This window comes from Mangifera indica, chromosome 17 (genome assembly GCF_011075055.1).
Source record: "Mangifera indica cultivar Alphonso chromosome 17, CATAS_Mindica_2.1, whole genome shotgun sequence".
NCBI classification, from domain to species: Eukaryota; Viridiplantae; Streptophyta; class Magnoliopsida; order Sapindales; family Anacardiaceae; genus Mangifera; species Mangifera indica.
This window is the reverse complement of record NC_058153.1, coordinates 5,116,306-5,135,385: the sequence shown is the minus strand read 5'-3', so window position 1 is coordinate 5,135,385 and position 19,080 is coordinate 5,116,306. Positions and strand designations below refer to the sequence as shown.

Genomic DNA, 19,080 nt, shown 5'->3' with positions numbered 1-19,080 from the left:
TTTTATTACATTGTCACCTATTTCTATTCATTCCTTCGGTATCTAATTGAAGCATATCTAGTCATTTAGATTACTCATATAATAAAATATATAATCAACATAAATAATATGACCGAATATATTATTCTCAGATTTGTGGTATATTATTTTATTATTAAGTTGGAGTTTTGTGATTTTATTTCTATTGCATAATTATACATATTCCATAGTTCGACTATATATTATGACTATTAATATACTTTAATTAATATGATACTAATTTATGAAAATATCATTTTACCCTTATATTATAAAATATCATTTTATCCCCAAATATTATATAATATATCCTAACACTGTTCACTGTAATATATCATTTTACTCTCAAATATTATCTAATCTAATCCTCTAACACCCTTTTATTGTAAAATATTATTTCACCCATACTATTATAATAATTATAAAATACCCCCAATAATTTTCATTAATTTACTTTTTACACACAACTTTAATTTATTATATGAAACATTATATATAATTGCATTATTAATAAAATAATAACGATTAAGTTATAGCAGATATAACTACCTCAATATCACAAACTTTTTTCTTCTCGTTCGAAATCCCAATCACGAGCTTCTTTTCTTTCTCGAGTAAAATCGTATATATTAAAGATAATGGAAGAGATATGGTTTATATAGACATAGAGAAAGGATAGTTTTTATAACTTTTTTGGGGTATTTTTGTTTAAATCCTTTTTAATATGGGTATTTTGTTTAAACCTCAAAATTAGGGGTAAATTTATTTACTATCCTTAAAAAAAGAGTAATTTAATTAATTCCCATAAACATAGAATAAAGGAAGGGTAATTTTGATATTTTATAGATATTTAGGGTATTTTTGTTTAAATGATTTAAAATATGGGCATTTTTATTTAAACCTCCAAATTAAGGATAAATTTGTTTATTACCCTTAAAAAAAAGGTAATAATTTTAATTTTATTAATTAATAACATCAGTTTTATTACAATTAAATTAATTAACCAATTAAATATAGGTCAAAAGACTTATTCCCACTCTAGGTTAAGTGTTTTCCTAAATGGATATCCTTTAATTATGAAAACGACAAACTCTCTTTTATGATTTATTAATTTTAACAAAATTAGTTAATTTTAAAAATAAAATTGTTATTTTATCAATAATATTAAAAAATAAAACTTTATCTTATTCTCATCTCCCAAAGATTTGAAAAACTAATATTTTTCTTATAACTTTAACTTTAAACAGTTACATTTTTTTCCTATATTTAATTTTCTATCCTTATCATCTGGTGGCGACTGTTGTCGTCTCTGATTGCCTTCTCTATTTGAATCGGCTTCTCTCTCTCCCACTTTCTCTCTCCAACTAGCTCTCTCGTTTATAATTATCGGTATTTTACGATATACGATACATCTTTTATGATACAAATAAAAAACGATAGATATCATGAAATCTATCAAATTAATACAATATAGTGGATGTATCATACGATACAATATATATTCAGATACTAACCGATACAGCTTTTAAGGAAAATGATGATATAATAAGTGTATACATTAGAAACCTTAAAAATTCAGGGGTGTTTGTGATATTTTCTAAAATGATAAAGTGTTAATTAGAGTTTTTTATTATTTGTATTATTATTTTATTTTTTAAAAGTTGTATCATACATTACGATACAATACTCGATACACGATACATGATTCGACTACCATTTTTCGTTTGAATTGTCTTTGCCTCAAACGAATTCATTTTTGTTTGAGACAAAGATTCGTCTAAGATCAAGACTATTATTCTTTGGCTCAAATGAAGACGAGTTCAGCAAACACAAGTTATCTTCGTCTAAGACCATTTGTCTTCATCTCAAACGAGCCGATAGAAAGTGCCAAAATCGTGCCATGAGAAAGCGTCGAAAGCAAAAGTAGAGAGAGAGAGACATTGTAAAGAGGAAAAGAGCATCGACCATTTGCCAGATATTCTTTGAAAAATTGGGACCTTAAGAAAATATAACTTTCCAAAGTTCAATCCTAAGGAAAAATTGTTAGTTTTCCAAACTAAAGAAAAAAAATAAGATAAAATATTATTTTTTAATATTACTAATTAAATGATAATTTTACCCTTGATGCTAACAAATTATATTAAATTTAATAGCTCATGAATAGGAGTTTGACATTTCCATAGTTAACAAGTATCCATTTGAGAATACATTAAACCTTTAGTGAGAATAAGTCTTTTAACTGTTAAATATATTCTAATAAAACCTTAAATTAACTCTTAACCTATTCAATCTTTTACTCTTAAGTGAAATATTTTATATTTAAAACATGATTGTAAGTAAGAAAGATTAATATCTGTAAGTATTAGAATCAATATTATCTTAAAGTTTGAAAATTGATTTTTGGAATGAAGATGTATTGTTATTATGTTGATTTACCTTATGTAAACAATTGTATTAATATTTAGAGGTTTAGAGATTGTTATATTTTTATTAGTAAGTTGTTAAACAATTTTAGGGATTTAAAAATGCGTAAATTGTGAATACCACATATAAATAAAAAGAAAACTTAGTAATTGGAGTTAAATTCCCCACTTATTGTATTTAATGTGTATGGAGGGTGCAACATTAGATTGGTTGTAATGGCATAATATAGAATTATTTCTAACCATCTGATGAGCCAGTGTTGTTGGATATATAGATTTTGATATGACAAGTTATTGGATATCCATAAATTTATATCAAATTAGTTGATCACATTTGGAGATGGTGTTATTTCCTGACAATCAATTTAACAAAAGTATGTTGCATTGTCTACAACAAAGACAAAATTTGCAATAACCAAAACTTGTAAAAAGTTGCTATGGATAGAGAAGTTTTTTGGAGAGTTTGATTTCCATCAAGAGAGATGTTTTATTTTGTGACAAACGAAGTGTTATTCACCTTGCTAAGAACTCTACATTTCATGCAAAATCAAAGCATATTAATGTGAGGTATTATCGTATTAGAGATGTACTCAAGAAGAAGTTATTAAGTCTAGATAAAGTACATACCAATGACAACAGTTCAAAGAAGCTAACAACCACCACTTTGGTTGTATAAAAGGTTCAACTAATTTGGGATTAATTATGATTTTAATAGTAGTAGTCGTGATCAATGTATGTATTTTAGAGAACTTAATTAAAGTTTAGTTATTTAATGCTTGCAAAAGTAAATATGAAATAAAAGAAATCCAAGATGTTAATGAGTCTTAAGTATTAAATGAAGGATCTTAGAGTTTCCAATCAATTTCTGTGAATGAAATTAGCAGGAAGAGATATTATGAAGTCTAATCTCTAACTGAGAAGTTTAAGCAAAAAAGGTTCAAACTCCATCAAGATTATGTAAAACTTTTGATCAAAAGAAGAAAATGACATTCACCTCATCTTCAAATGTAGTTTACAGGTTGATGGATCTAATAATGTGTACAAGGCTAGAATTAGCCTTTGTAATTAAGAGGGGTGAGTAGGTTTGTGAGTAACCTAAAAAGGTTGAAAGACTCTTTACATGGGTTCAAATACATTAAGAGTACTTGGTCAATTAGTTTTATTTTTAAATAAAAAGGTAAAAGTGTTGAAGGCTTGCAAGATTGCATTGATGTTGATTTATTGGAGGCTTAAATAAAAAGGAAATAGTGTCTCATATCTAATAAATATAATATAAGTAAGTAATATATAAGTGTGAGATATTGAATCTTAACATAAACCAATTACTTTTGTGTAATATAGGTTTTAATCTTCACACTTAGAGATCCAATATATTTTCGACATAGTATCAGAGCACAAGCAAAATGACAGATCTAATAGTTTAAAATATTCTTAGATACAAATAATAACACACACAATCAAACGGTGGGTCAATAGTCTAATTGGTTACTTAATGTATAAGTGTAGGTCTAACAACTTAAAGTGTTCTTAGATACAAGTAACAATGCACCCAATTAAACAGTGAGTTTAACAGTCTAAATGGTTACTTAGCATATAAGTGTTCATTTCTGACATAATATGTGACATAATATCAAATCCAAATGGTAGCTCTAACAACTTAAAGTATTCATTTCTAATATAATATGTCACATAGTATCAAAGCTAGGGCTGGACTCAAACCGAACCAGCTCAAACTTGAGCTCGAGCTCGGCTCGATCGAGCCCGAAACGAGCCGGGCTTGGCTCAGTTCGATCGAGCTCAAACTAGCTCGGTAGATTTTTTTAAAAATTTTTTATACAAAACGACATCGTTTTGATCAATATATATTAAAAACGATGTTGTTTTGATAACGAAAAACAAACTGAGCCGAACCGAACTCGAGCCACCCATATATGAACCGAGCCGAACTCGAATTGGCTGCGAGCTGAGCTTGGCTCGGCTCGAATCCAACCCTAATCAAAGTCAAATGACAGGTTTAACAGTTTAAAGTGTTTTTAGATACAATTGACAAAAATAGCACACCTAACTAAACGACAACTTTAACAATTTAAAGTAGACTCAATATATTTTCAACATAATATCAAAGTCAAATGACAAGTTTAATAATTTAAAGTGTTCTTTTCCGATATAGTATTAAAACCAAACGATAATCTAATAACTTAAAGTGTTCATTTCTAACATAGTATCAGAGTTAAATAGTAGGTCTAACCGTTTAAAATGTTTCTAAAAATAAGTGACATCTTACCCAATCAAATGATGGATCTAACAACCTTAGTGGTTATACTTGAACAGCTTAAAGTATCCTTAAATACAAATGACAATATATCCAACCAAACAACAAATCTAACAACTTAAGTAATTACACTTAAATAAAGATATTAAAGACTCAAATAAAAAATAAAGACAATCTTATATCTAATAAATATAATATAAATACTTAATATATAAGTGTAAGAGATTAAACTTTAACAAAAATTAATTTAATTTTATATAATATAAATTTTAATCCTCACATTTAAACATAATTTTACTTGATAGCATAGATACCAGAATATCTACAAGTAATGTGCACCTTTACTTTTTAAGGCAACTTAATTAACTAGAAAGTCAATACGCAAGCAATAGTTGGTCTTTCCACCACTTGAGGCAAAGCATGTTGCAAGTGAAAGGCTAAAAAAGAGATTGCGTGGCTCAAAGGCTTCACAGGGGAGAAAGTGACTTTGTTTAGTACAATCAAAGGGCAATGCATTTTAAGTAAGAACTAAACACATTGATGTTAATTAAGTTATCACTTGTAAGGGAACTGATTGGTAATTAATTGATTTTAGTAAGTGAAATAGTTGGAAGTGAGAATCCACAAAGGTGGTTATTGAAGAGAATTCAAAGCTTTGAATGAACCTTCTTCAAATTGAGTGGGTTTCAAGGAAGTGAAGAAGTAAACTTGGGAGCAGAAAAATTTTATAATAAAAGATTTATTCTAAAATAAAGGCTTCATTGATAATATTTACTACACACATCCATAAGAAAATCCTCACTGGATTCCAGAAAGAAAGATGAACTCAAAACACAACAAGAAAGAAAACGGAAGCATCTCAAAATTAAGCACATGAATTGCCATGAAATTAAAGCACGCCCACCTCAAAATCTTCAAGCAATCTTAACTTCAATAGTCTTCGGCTTCTTCGGTTCGGGAGGCGGCAACTTTTCCACTGTGACAGTCAACACTCCGTCCTGACAAACGGCCTCAATAGCGTTAGTATTAGCATTCTCAGGCAGCACGAACTTCCTCATAAACTTGCCGACCCTCCTCTCCATTCTCACATACTTAGCCCCTTCTTTCTCTTCCTCCCGCTTCCTCTCTCCGCTTATGAGCAGCACATTGTCGTCCTCCACCTGCACCTTGATGTCTCCTGACTTCAACCCCGGCATGTCCACTATGAACACGTACGAGTTGGGATACTCCTTCACGTCAGCCGGGGTCGCCGCCATTGCCTTGGCGTCCCTCACGTAGGTCCGCGTCGGAGCGTTGGACGACTTGTCGGCTTCATGATCGGCCGCGTCCATCATGTGTTGCAGAGTCGTCAAGAGGGGAGCATCAAAACCCATGATCCTGAAATCCATATCGATAAAACAATTGAGTTTGTAGAAACTTTTGTTTTTCTTTTCAGAGAAAATGCAGCTTATGAATTGCTTGTGATGAAATTGAAGGAGGTGGTTTGTATATTTATAAGAAGAAATGATGGAAGTTTCTGGAAAGAAATGGACTTTCTGGGGGTGACTTTTCTAGAGCTTCTTTTTCCGATGTTCTATTTCATTCCAGATTTTTGTGGAAGGTCAAAAATGGTTGAATTCTTTGGGCTGGCGCTTATCCTTTAGGAGTTCTGATTGGACAAGTATCTTTTTTTGTCTCAGAGTGTGCATGTTTTATATTAATTAAAATTAATAACTCCAACTTTATGGGAATTTAATTAATTAACCAATTAAATAGAGGTCAAAAAATATATTGCTACCCAAGATTTAATGTGTGTGAAAATGGATATCTGTTAATTATGAATATAGCAAACTCTCACTCATGAGTTATTAATTTTAATAGAATTAATTAATTTCAAAAATAAAATTGTTATTTTATTAATAATATTAAAAAATATGACAAAAAACCATTTTTTATCTAGGTTTTAGTTCCATCTCAATAATACATTCATAACAGATGAAAAACTCAAACACCTATCAATTCTTAAATTGTCATTAAATTTTCTATTAAATAAAGATAAAATCACCATTTAACAATAATAATAAAAAATATATAATTTTATCTTAATTTTCTTCTCAGGTTTTAAAAGTTAAAATTTAATCTTCATACCTAAACTTTGAAAAGTGACTTTCCCTCTCCTAAATCCCTAATTTTTTCTTCACTCCTCTCTCTAGTCTTCGACTTCCAACAAGACTAATTGCTAGACGATGAAGTGTCATCTAGTGAAGACAATGTTGGTCGTCTAGAATGAATGAAGCTCTATCATCCAGATTTAGATAACAGTTGTCATCCTTGGATGACAGTCGTCATCCAGAGATTGTCTTTTGGATGACTCTGTCTTATTCCTCTGTGTTGGTTAACTATTCGTCAGAGAAAGTAGTTAGATTTTAAGGGGAAAAGGTGAAATTTTCAAAATTTAATTCAAAGAGGAAAATGTCAGTTTTTTAAACTAAGAGAAAAAATAAGATATAATTTTAATTATTTTAATATTACTAAGAAAATAACAAATTTACCTTTTAACTCTAACAAAAATTTATGGATGTGTCTTAACAGATTAAAACTTAGATAGACTTTTGAGTTTTTTATCTATTATAGGTATATATTTGTCATTTCAACAAAATTTTGGTGGTAAATTATCCTATTCCCTAAAAAATAAAACTTTATCTTATTTCCCTCCCCCCCCCCCCCCCCCCCCCCCCCCCCTCTCTTCCGAATTTGAAAAACTAGCATTTTTCTCCTAATCTTAACTTTGAAAAGTTATATTTTTCGCCTAGATTAAATTTTCTATCCCTATCATTTGCCGATGATTGTTGTCATCTCGTGTTAGCTTCTCTGTTTGAATTGGCTTCTCTCTTCCCCATTTTCTCTCTACAACCGACTCTTTCATTCATAATTATTAATATCCTATGATACACAATACATATTCTATGATATGATATGATACCGGTAAAAAATGATTTATATCATGAGACGTATTGAATTAATACAATACAATGGACGTATCATATGATACAATATATATTTAAATACGATTGATATACTTTTTAAAGAAAATGAAGATATAATATGAGTGTATACGAGAAATCTTCAAAATTCAAAGGTGTTTGTGATATTTTCTAAAATAATGAAGTGTTGATTAGAGTTTTTATTATTTTGTTTTTTAAAAGTCGTTTGAGACAAAAGATTCATTTGAGACAAAGATCGTTTGTCTTTGGCTTAAATGAAGATGAGTTCAGACAAAAACAAGTCATTTTTGTCTCATGCCATTTGTCTTCATCTCAAACGAGCCGATAAAGAGTGCCAAAATTATGTCAATAGGAGAGGGAGAGACATTGTTGGGAGGAAAAGAGTATCGACCATTCGCTAGAAATTCTTTGAAAAATTAAGACCTTAACGGGGAAAATGTAACTTTCAAAGTTTAATTTTCAGGGGAAATTATTAGTTTTTTAAATCAAGGTGAAAAAAATGAGATAAAAGTTTATTTTTTTAATATTACTTATTAAATGATAATTTTACTCTTAATACTAATATATTCTGTTAAATTTAACAACTCATGAATAAGAGTTTGACATTTCTATAGTTAACAAGTATTCATTTGGAAATATACTAAACCTTTTGTGAGAATAAGTCTTTTAGCCATTTAATATATTCTAATAAAACCTTAAATTAACTCTTAACCTATTCAATCTCTTACTCTTATGTGAAATATTTTATATTTAAAACATGAATGTAAGTAAGATAGATTGTTATCTCTTTAGAATCAATATTATCTTAAAATTTGAAAGTTGATTTTTAGAATGAAGATGTATTGTTATTATGTTGATTTACCTCATGTAAACAATTGAATTAATATTTAGAGGTTTAGAGATTGTTATATATTTATTAGTAAGTTTTTAAACAATTTTAGGAATTTAAAGATGCATAAATTGTGAAAATCGTGTATAAACAAAAAGAAAACTCGTAATTGGAGTTAAATTCCCCACTTGTTGTATTTAACATTTATGGAGTGTGCAACATTAGATTGGTTGTAATGGTAGAATATAGAATCATTTCTGACTACCTGGTGAGCCAGTGTTGTTGGATATATAGATTCTGATTTAATAGGTCATTGGATACCCACAAATCTATATTGAGTTATTTGATCACATTTGCAGGTAGTGTTTTTTCTTGGTAATCAAGGTTACAAAAATGTGTTGCATTATCTACAGTAGAGACAAATTTATTGCAACAACCGAAACTTGTAAAAAGTTGCTATGGATGAAGAAGTTTTTAGGAGAGCTTGGTTTCCATCAAGAAACGTATGTTTTATTTTTTGGCAACCAAAGTGCTATCACCTTGCTAAGAACTCTTCATTTCATGCAAAATCAAAGCATATTAATGTGAGGTATTATTTTATTAGAGATGTACTCGAGGAGAAGTTATTAAGACTAGATAAAGTACACACCGATGACAACGGTTCCGATAAGCTAACAACCACCACTTTAGTCATATAAAAGGTTTGACTCTTTTAGGATTAATTATGGTTTTAATAGTAGTGGCCATGATCAATGTATGTATTTTAGAGAACTTAATTAAAGTTTAGTTATTTAGTGCTTGCAAAAGTAAATATAAAATAAAAAAAATCCAAAATGTTAATGAGTCTTAAGTATTAAATGAGGGATTTTAGAGTTTTCAATCGATTTTTAAGAATAAAATTATCATAAAGAGATATTATAAAATCTAATCTCTAACTGATGTTTAAGCAAAAGAGGTTCAAACTCTATTAGGATTTGGTAAAACTTTTGATCAAAAGAAGAAAATGACATTCGCCTCTTCTTCAAATGTAGTTGATAGGCTAATGGATCTAATGATGTGTACAAGGCTAGAAGTAGCCTTTGCAATTAAAATGGGGTGAGTAGGTTTGTAGGTAACCTAGAAAGGTTGAAAGGCTCTTTATATGGGTTCAAATACATTAAGAGTACTTGGTCTATTAGTTTGATTTTTAAATAAAAAGGTAAAAGTGTTGAAAACTTCAAAGATTAAATTGATGTTGATTTATTAGAGACTTAAATAAAAAAAAAAAGAGTGTATCATATCTAATAAGTACAATATAAGTAAATAGCATATAAGTGTGAGATATTAGATCTTAACATAAGTCAATTGGTTTTGTGTAATATAAGTTTTAATCTTCGCACTTAAAGACTCAATATATTTTCGACATAGTATTAAAGCATAAACCAAATGACATATCTAATAGTTTAAAGTGTTCTTGAATACTAATAACAATGCATCCAACCAAACAGCGGATCTAACAGTCTAAGTGGTTACTTAGTATATAAGTGTAAGTCTAACAACTTAAAGTGTTCTTAAATACAAGTAGCAATGTACCCAACTAAACGGTGGGCTTAACACTCTAAGTGATTACTTAGCATATAACGGTTCATTTATGACATAGTATGTGACAGTATCAGATCGAAACAACAAGTCTAACAACTTAAAGTGTGCATTTTTGACATAGTCTGTGACATAATATCAAACTCAAATGACAGGTTTAACAATTTAACGTGTTATTAGATACAAGTGATAAAAACAACTCACCTAGCCATACGACAACTTTAACAACTTAAAGTAGACCAAATATATTTTCAACATAGTATCAGAGCCAAAAAACAGATCTAATAGCTTAAAGTGTTTATTTTTGACATAGTATCAGAGTTAAACGATAAATCTAATGGCTTAAAGTGTTTATTTTTTTATATACTATTAAACTCAAATAGCAGGTCTAATAATTTAAAGTGTTCATAAAAACAAGTGACAATACCTCTAACCAAATGACAGAACTAATACCCTAAGTGGTTACACTTGAATGACTTAAAGTATTCATAAATACAAGAAACAAAACATCTAACCAAATGATAGATCTAATAACTCGAATGAGACTGTCGAAGACTCAAATAAAAAATAAAAAGTATATAAGTGTAAAAGAGTAGTTTTACATATCATAAGTTTCAATTTTCACATTTAAACATGATTTTACTTGATAGCATAGACACCAGAACATCTACAAGTAAGGTACACCTTTACTTTTTAAGGCAACTTAATTAACTAGAAAGTCAATATGCAAGCAATAGTTGCTCTCTCCACCACTTGAGGCAAAGCATGTTGCAATTGAAAGGCTATAAAAGAGATTGCGTGGCTCAAAGGCTTCACAAGGGAGAAAGTGACTTTGTTTAGTACAATCAAAGGGCAATGCATTTTAGGTAAGAACTAAACACATTGATGTTAATTAAGTTATCACTTGTAAGGGAACTGATTGGTAATTAATTGATTTTAGTAAGTGAAATAGTTGGAAGTGAGAATCCACAAAGGTGGTTATTGAAGAGAATTCAAAGCTTTGAATGAACCTTCTTCAAATTGAGTGGGTTTCAAGGAAGTAAAGAAGCAAACTTGGGAACAGAAAAATTTTATAATAAAAGATTTATTCTAAAATAAAGGCTTCATTGATAATATTTACTACACACATCCATAAGAAAATCCTCACCGGATTCCAGAAAGAAAGATGAACTCAAAACACAAGAAGAAAGAAAACGGAAGCATCTCAAAATTAAGCACATGATTATATGTTATTGCCATGAAATTAAAGCACGCCCACTTCAAAATCTTCAAGCAATCTTGACTTCAATAGTCTTCGGCTTCTTCGGTTCAGGAGGCGGCAACTTTTCCACTGTAACAGTCAACACTCCGTCCTGACAAACGGCCTCAATAGCGTTAGTATTAGCATTCTCAGGCAGCACGAACTTCCTCATAAACTTGCCGACCCTCCTCTCCATTCTCACATACTCAGCCCCTTCTTTCTCTTCCTCCCGCTTCCTCTCTCCGCTTATGAGCAGCACATTGTCGTCCTCCATCTGCACCTTGATGTCTCCTGACTTCAACCCCGGCATGTCCACTATGAACACGTACGAGTTGGGATACTCCTTCACGTCAGCCGGGGTCGCCGCCATTGCCTTGGCGTCCCTCACGTAGGTCCGCGTCGGAGCGTTGGACGACTTGTCGGCTTCATGATCGGCCGCGTCCATCATGTGTTGCAGAGTCGTCAAGAGGGGAGCATCAAAACCCATGATCCTGAAATCCATATCGATGAAACAATTGAGTTTGTAGAAACTTTTGTTTTTCTTTTCAGAGAAAATGCAGCTTATGAATTGCTTGTGATGAAATTGAAGGAGGTGGTTTGTATATATATAAGAAGAAATGATGGAAGTTTCTGGAAAGAAATGGACTTTCTGGGGGTGACTTTTCTAGAGCTTCTTTTTCCGATGTTCTATTTCATTCCAGATTTTTGTGGAAGGTCAAAAATGACTGAATCGTTCGGGGTGGCCCATGCCGTTATCCTATAGGAGTTTTGTTTGGATTAGTGTCATTTTTGTCTCTAGATGTGTATTATTTTACTTTTCATTAGATATTAATTAAAATAATATTTTTATAACAAATAATTAATAGGAAAATTAATTAAATTATCCGAAAATTAGGAAGAAAACGAAATTACTCTGTTTTTTACATTTTAAACAAAAATGTTCCATTCCATTGTTAAGACGGAAATATCTTCCATCCAAATTCGAAGAAAATAATGAAACTTGAAACACCAACACACGAAAACCATTGCTTCCGTGTGCCGACTTCACATACTCTCTCCGGCGATATTCTTCGACAAATTTGGTGATATTTCCAACAACAAAAATGGATAAAAAGGTTAGTAAAATAATTCTTGTCATGTTTTTATATATTTGAGGGAAAGAATTTATAGATTGGATGCGGTATTTTGGTGTTTACAGTTAGGGTTTCAAATTGAATGAATTGTTGAAACCACTTGATTTGTTGTTGATTTGAATCAATTTTTTTAGAGCTTTTGTATTAAATCAGTCGTAGAGTTGATTGTTAATGAAATGACATTTGAAAACCAAAGTTTGGGAAGTGAAATCTCACCAGATAAAATCAACAGTCACCATGCGAATGAAAATCTCACCACACGAATTCACGTGGTAAGATTTCATGAAGATAGGGAGATTTTGTGTATTTTTCAAACTTTTTGGATCACACATATTTGTGTGGTTGTTGGGAGTCAAAATGCTAGTTTTCAAACAGTGAATCATGTGGTGGGGCAGAATTCTAATTTTGAAAAGTTCGTTGACATGCAATTCACCAGTCAACCATGCGAATTCATGTGATTGACTAGTGAATTCCCGTGGTGAGGGGCAAAACGCATTTTTTCAAAGCTTTCTATCATGCGAATTCGCATGGTGGATTTTGGTGAGGTAGAATGAGTTTTATCCAAAATAATGGGCTTTTTTGATAATTTTCATATAATAGGCAAATTGAAATTTTTGCATCTTAAGATTTTTTACTTGTAGAATTCAAATTTGATATCTGTTTTTTTTAATAATGCATCTATGTTTAGAATTGATATAAAATTAATATAATCGCAATTTAATTTTGTTACAGGGAACTCGACAAATAAGAAAAAGAGATGAGGGTAAGGATGAAATGAGATTTCCTATAGAAAAATACTTCAAGGCTCAAATAACTATACGTGGATATAGAGATATGAGAACTTTGATTAAAAAAACATTAACAGAGCGGTAATTATAGATTTTTTGACATACCTATTTCGGACACTTCTTGGACCTCAAGTATAGTCGATTTAGTGGGATTTTAATACACTCTTACATCCTCATAGCGGTAAATAAGGCGATCTCAAAAAAAGAGTTATGGTTTCAAATTAATGATGTTGACGTGAGGTTTAATCCGTACGAGTTTACCATTATGATAAACCTTCGATTTAGTCATATGTTAGATAGTGATATGTATATTCCATCGAATGACACAAATCGAATCTACCAGACATATTTTCACAGGTGTAAGTCTATTACATATACTGATTTGAGTCGTGTTTTCCAACAGAGGTCATGGAGAGAGGACGACACTGATGCAGTAAAGTTGGCGCTGTTGTTTTATCTTCACATGGGGTTATCAGAAAGTGATTTGAGGAAAACAATCCCCTAGAAAATATTGCAATTGGTCGATCGTCTTGATAGGTTCAATGCATACCCATAGGAAGTACGAGTGTGGTACATGACATATCATTCTATTTGTAATAATATCTCTCGAATTTCTATGGATTTTGGCATGATAAAGAAGAGGGAAAACCAACTAAAACAATATAGTATCATGGGATTTCCATTAGCATTCCAGGTAATTATGACATTTATTAATTTCAAAAAAATTGTGATTAAAATAGAATTGGTTTAATACGATTGTAAACTTATAGGGTAACCGATTTAAGTTGAAATTGTAGTTTTAGATATACGAGACACTGGACATATTACACTGATGGATGGATATCTCGCTAGTTTTAAGAGTTGTTCAGATGTTGAGATGGCACACGAAAGACATCCTGGGATGGGATTCATTTTCTACTATCTTTATTAGAGATGCAGTAAGTAATAATTTGCTATTGATTAACATACATATAAAGTATAATAACAAAGTTCACTTAAACAAAAATTTGCAAGATGATATTAATTTCCTACTAGTTTTATCTCCGACGAAGAAAGTTACAAACTAGTATAACGACATCGCTCAATACATAGGGATATCGGACAATCAATCTTCTTCATCCACATTACCATTATCCTCGTCAAGAGATGCATCATTGGGTCCTTTTGACGTTACTTCACCAACAATTGTTTTGCCACATATCAAGGCTCTTGTCTAGCCTCTTGTTGATGACCCTATTACGACCCCGATCAGCAAGTGTATATCATCGAAGCTCTCTATTCTACCCCCTAACACTAAACACACATCAGATGATCCTCTCATCAGTGGACAAGATTTCTCCATTCATTACTTTGATGTTGTGTTTACTCGATAGAAAAATCTTATCTTAGATCGGTTCACTGGTATGGAAGATAGAATGAGTCATATTGAAAATAAGATAAGTTGTATCGAAGATAGGATAAGTCGTATCAAAGATATGATGAGTTGTGTAGAGGGCATGATGACTTATACAGAAGATACACAATCTCATCACCACATAGATATTGTCCAACAGGTAAAAAAGTTAATAATTTATCAGATATTCCAGTTGTTTACATATGCAAATATATAAACTCTATAATAATTGTATATGTTGTTATAGTCTTCTCATGACGATGACGACAGACTATTGAGAAGGGGTCTGACATTTCCATCTCCACGTACTGTCGATGTAAGTGTTAAACGTTGTGAGTATATTGAAAATGATACTTTAAAAATACTTTTAATCTTCTGTTAACTCATGATTGTTGATATTATTACAACATTAGTTTTTTTTATGAGGGCCCATCTAGGGAGGATCTTATATTGAATTTTGATGTAGGAGATGATAGATCATCACATGAGGTTTCCCTGTTGACATCTTTTATGATAGTTCAAGTAATTATAACATCGTTTGTAAATTTTATATTGGAATTTAACATTCATTGATTTATTCCTTGTTAATTAGTTATCGTGACGTTGTGACAGTGCCCTGGCGTTTTTGAGGCTGCACTAGGGGGGAAGAGGAATTCCATGATACCATCGGCTCTGATAATAGGTATACGTATAATATCGAATGTAGACCTTGTAATCTTTATGACGCAACTCTTTGATTAACTAATATAAATTATTGATAATGTTACAGGACACCTTCAATGATGATTCATAAGTAAAATGTTGTTTGATAATACTATATCTCATTTATATATCCGATTATCGACTCCTTATTAACTTGTTACTATCAACATTGTCATAGTATCCTACTGTTGTAGAGGTTGCATTGAGGGAGGATCCTATGATGATATATGTTTCGACATTAGAGGTACGTACATTGTTAACTGCATACTTTATAATTTTTGTTAAACAACTTGATTAACTGATATGAAAAGTTAATACTGTCATAGGATGTTGTCAATGATGATGGATCACCCCATAAGAATTCCCTATTATCACCTTCTACGGTGGTTAAGGTAAACTGTTAAATTAACCAATACAAATTATTACTTTTGTTAATATTAATTGTCATTTACCTTTTATATGTTGTTATAACAAAATATCCATTTAGTCTATCTCAGCACACCAAACAAAGGGAAACAGATAATCGATGTTGCCTCTCAGGATGACGAGGTTATTAACGATGTGGTTAGCTCCCAATATATGGGAACATAGTTCAGGTAAGAAAATTTCATAAACGTTTTCATTATAACTCTAATAAGTATGATTTCATGTATTACTTATTTACTGATTTCATGTATTTAACTCTACTCGGTTTCAAAATTTAATATAGTTGATCTAACCTTACATGTGGATTCTCCAACGATGACTCCTGCCTTACAAAAAGTAGTGAAATAAATTTGAAAATCTCACGAGTTAATATAATTTTAAATGGCATATTATTTGTTTTGGTATAGTATCTTTGCATACTTTATGGTCGACTTGTCAAAAAGGGACCGTTCATCCATATCTCATACACAAATCTATTGAAACAACAAATCTAATGGACAAGACCGGTTGTGCAGTTATCGAGTACCGAGCATGAGAACATTTTCAAGAAATGGTATGCAGAACCAGATCTTTTCGAAAAACTTGAGGTGTACGACATTTTTTAAAGAGGTTAGACAGACTAATAAGAACTTCAATATCTTTATCATTCGAAATTTCAACAGGGATGCCATCGTTAAGATGCTTTGGTTTCATGTTTATCTAAATGTTAAATATCCTTCGATCTATGTTACATCTGTTGTTCACTATTTCGATTAATCCTTCGAATGTTGTGTGTTCTGGAATTTTAATCAATTTTTTATTACTTCCAATATATTTTATTACATTGTCACCTATTTTTATCCGTTTTCTATGATATCTAATTGAATCATATCCAACAATTTAGATTAATCATACAATAAAATATATAATCAATATAAATAATATGGTCAGATTTGTGGTACATTATTTTATTATTAAGTTGGAATTTTGTGATTTTATTTCTATTGTATAATTATACCAATTCTATAGTTCGACTATATATTGTGACTATTAATATACTTTAATTAATGTGATAATAATTTATGAAAATATCATTTTACCCCTGAATATTATATAATATATCCTAACACCTTTCACTGTAATATATCATTTTACTCTCAAATATTATCTAATCTAATTCCCTAACACCCTTTATAGTAAAATATCATTTCAATCTATACTATTATAATAATTACAAAATAGCCCCAATAATTTTTATTAACTTACTTTTTACACACAACTCTAATTTATTATATAAAACACTACATATAATTGCATTATTAATAAAATAATAACGATTAAAGTTATAATAGATATAAATACCTCAATATCACGAACTTTTTTCTTCTCACTCGAAATTTCAATCACGAGCTTCTTTTCTTTCTCCATAAATCTCTCTCAGATAATGAGTAAAATCGTATATGTTGAAGATAAAGGAAGAGATATAGTTTATATAGACATAGAGAAATTGTAGTTTTGATAACTTTTTTGGGGTCATTTTGTTTAAATCCTTTAAAATATGGGTACTTTGTTTAAACCCCAAAATTAGGGGTAAATTTGTTTACTATCCTTAAAAAAAGGATAATTTAATTAATTCCCATAAACATAGAATAAAGGAAGGGTAATTTTGGTATTTTCATAGGTATTTAGGGTATTTTTGTTTAAATCCTTTAAAGTATGTGTATTTTTATTTAAACCTCCAAATTAGGGATACATTTTTTATCACCCTTAAAAAAGGGTAATAATTTTAATTTTCCTAATTAATAACATCAATTTTATTACAATTAAATTAATTAACCAATTAAATATAGGTCAAAAGACTTATTCCCACTCTAGGGTAAGTGTATTCCTAAATGGATATCATTTAATTATGAAAATGACAAACTCTCTTTTATGATTTATTAATTTTAACAAAATTAGTTAATTTTAAAAATAAAATTGTTATTTTATCAATAATATTAAAAAATAAAACTTTATCTTATTCTTATCTCCCAAAAATTGGAAAACTAATATTTTTCTCCTAACTTTAACTTTAAACGGTTACATTTTTTTTTTATATTTAATTTTCTATCCTTATCATTTGTCGACGACTGTTGTCGTCTCTGATTTTCTTCTCTGTTTGAATCGGCTTCTCTCTCTCCTACTTTCTCACTCCACCTAGCTCTCTCGTCCATATTTATAGGTATTTTACGATATACGATACATCTTTTATAATACAATATAATACAGATAAAAAATGATATATATCATGAAATTTATCAAATTAATACAATACAGTGGACATATTATACAATACAATACATATTCAGATACTGATAGATATAGTTATTAAAGAAAATGATGATATAATAAGAGTATATATTAGAAACCTTAAAAATTCAAGGATGTTTGTGATATTTTCTAAAATGATAAAGTGTTAATTAGATTTTTTTATTATTATTTTAAAAGTTGTATGATATATTACGATACAATACTCAATACACGATATACGATTTGACCACCATGTTTCGTTTGAATTGTCTTTGCCTCAAACGAATTTATCTTCGTTTGAGACAAAGATTCGTCTAAGATAAAGACTATTCTTCTTTGGCTCAAATGAAAACGAGTTCAGACAAAGACAAGTTATCTTCGTCTAAGACCATTTGTCTTCGTCTCAAACGAGCCGATAGAAAGTGCCAAAATCATGCCATGGGAAAGAGCTGAAAGCAAAAGTGGAGAGACAGTGAGACATTGTAAGAAGGAAAAGAGCATTCACAATTTGCCAGATATTCTTTGAAAAATTGGGACCTTAAGAAAATATAACTTTTCAAAATTCAATCTTAAGGGAAAATTTTTAGTTTTCCAAGCTAAAAAAAAAAATAAGATAAAATTTTATTTTTTAATATTACTAATTAAATGATAATTTTATCCTTGATACTAACAAATTATATTAAATTTAATAGCTCATGAATAGGAGTTTGACATTTAATAGCTCATGAATAGGAGTTTGACATTTCTATAGTTAATAAGTATCCATTTGAGAATACATTAAACCTTTTGTGAGAATAAGTTTTTTAGCTGTTAAATATATTCTAATAAAACCTTAAATTAACTCTTAACCTATTCAATCTTTTTACTCTTAAGTGAAATATTTTATATTTAAAACATGATTGTAAGTAAGAAATATTGTTATCTCTAAGCATTAGAATCAATATTATCTTAAAATTTGAAAACTGATTTTTAGAATGAAGATGTATTGTTATTATGTTGATTTACCTGAGTTAAATTCCCCACTTG

General features: G+C 30.0%; 2 protein-coding genes across 2 annotated transcripts; both read right to left on the bottom strand.

The window, feature by feature from the left end:
• Window positions 1-5,451: 5,451 nt before the first annotated feature.
• Window positions 5,452-6,263, bottom strand: LOC123199983 (17.3 kDa class II heat shock protein-like). Its single transcript, XM_044615044.1, has one exon. It carries the CDS (start codon window positions 6,099-6,101, stop codon window positions 5,628-5,630), a length of 474 nt encoding a protein of 157 aa, XP_044470979.1. The 5' UTR covers window positions 6,102-6,263; the 3' UTR covers window positions 5,452-5,627.
• Window positions 6,264-11,187: 4,924 nt separating this feature from the next.
• LOC123199981 (17.3 kDa class II heat shock protein-like) lies at window positions 11,188-11,977 on the bottom strand. The gene has a single exon (XM_044615043.1). It carries the CDS (start codon window positions 11,844-11,846, stop codon window positions 11,373-11,375), a length of 474 nt encoding a protein of 157 aa, XP_044470978.1. The 5' UTR covers window positions 11,847-11,977; the 3' UTR covers window positions 11,188-11,372.
• Between the last annotated feature and the right edge of the window lie 7,103 nt (window positions 11,978-19,080).

Coding starts and splice junctions, on each gene's coding strand:
- LOC123199983 (XM_044615044.1), bottom strand. CDS start 6,101: ATGGATTTCAGGATCATGGGTTTTGATGCTCCCCTCTTGACGACTCTG.
- LOC123199981 (XM_044615043.1), bottom strand. CDS start 11,846: ATGGATTTCAGGATCATGGGTTTTGATGCTCCCCTCTTGACGACTCTG.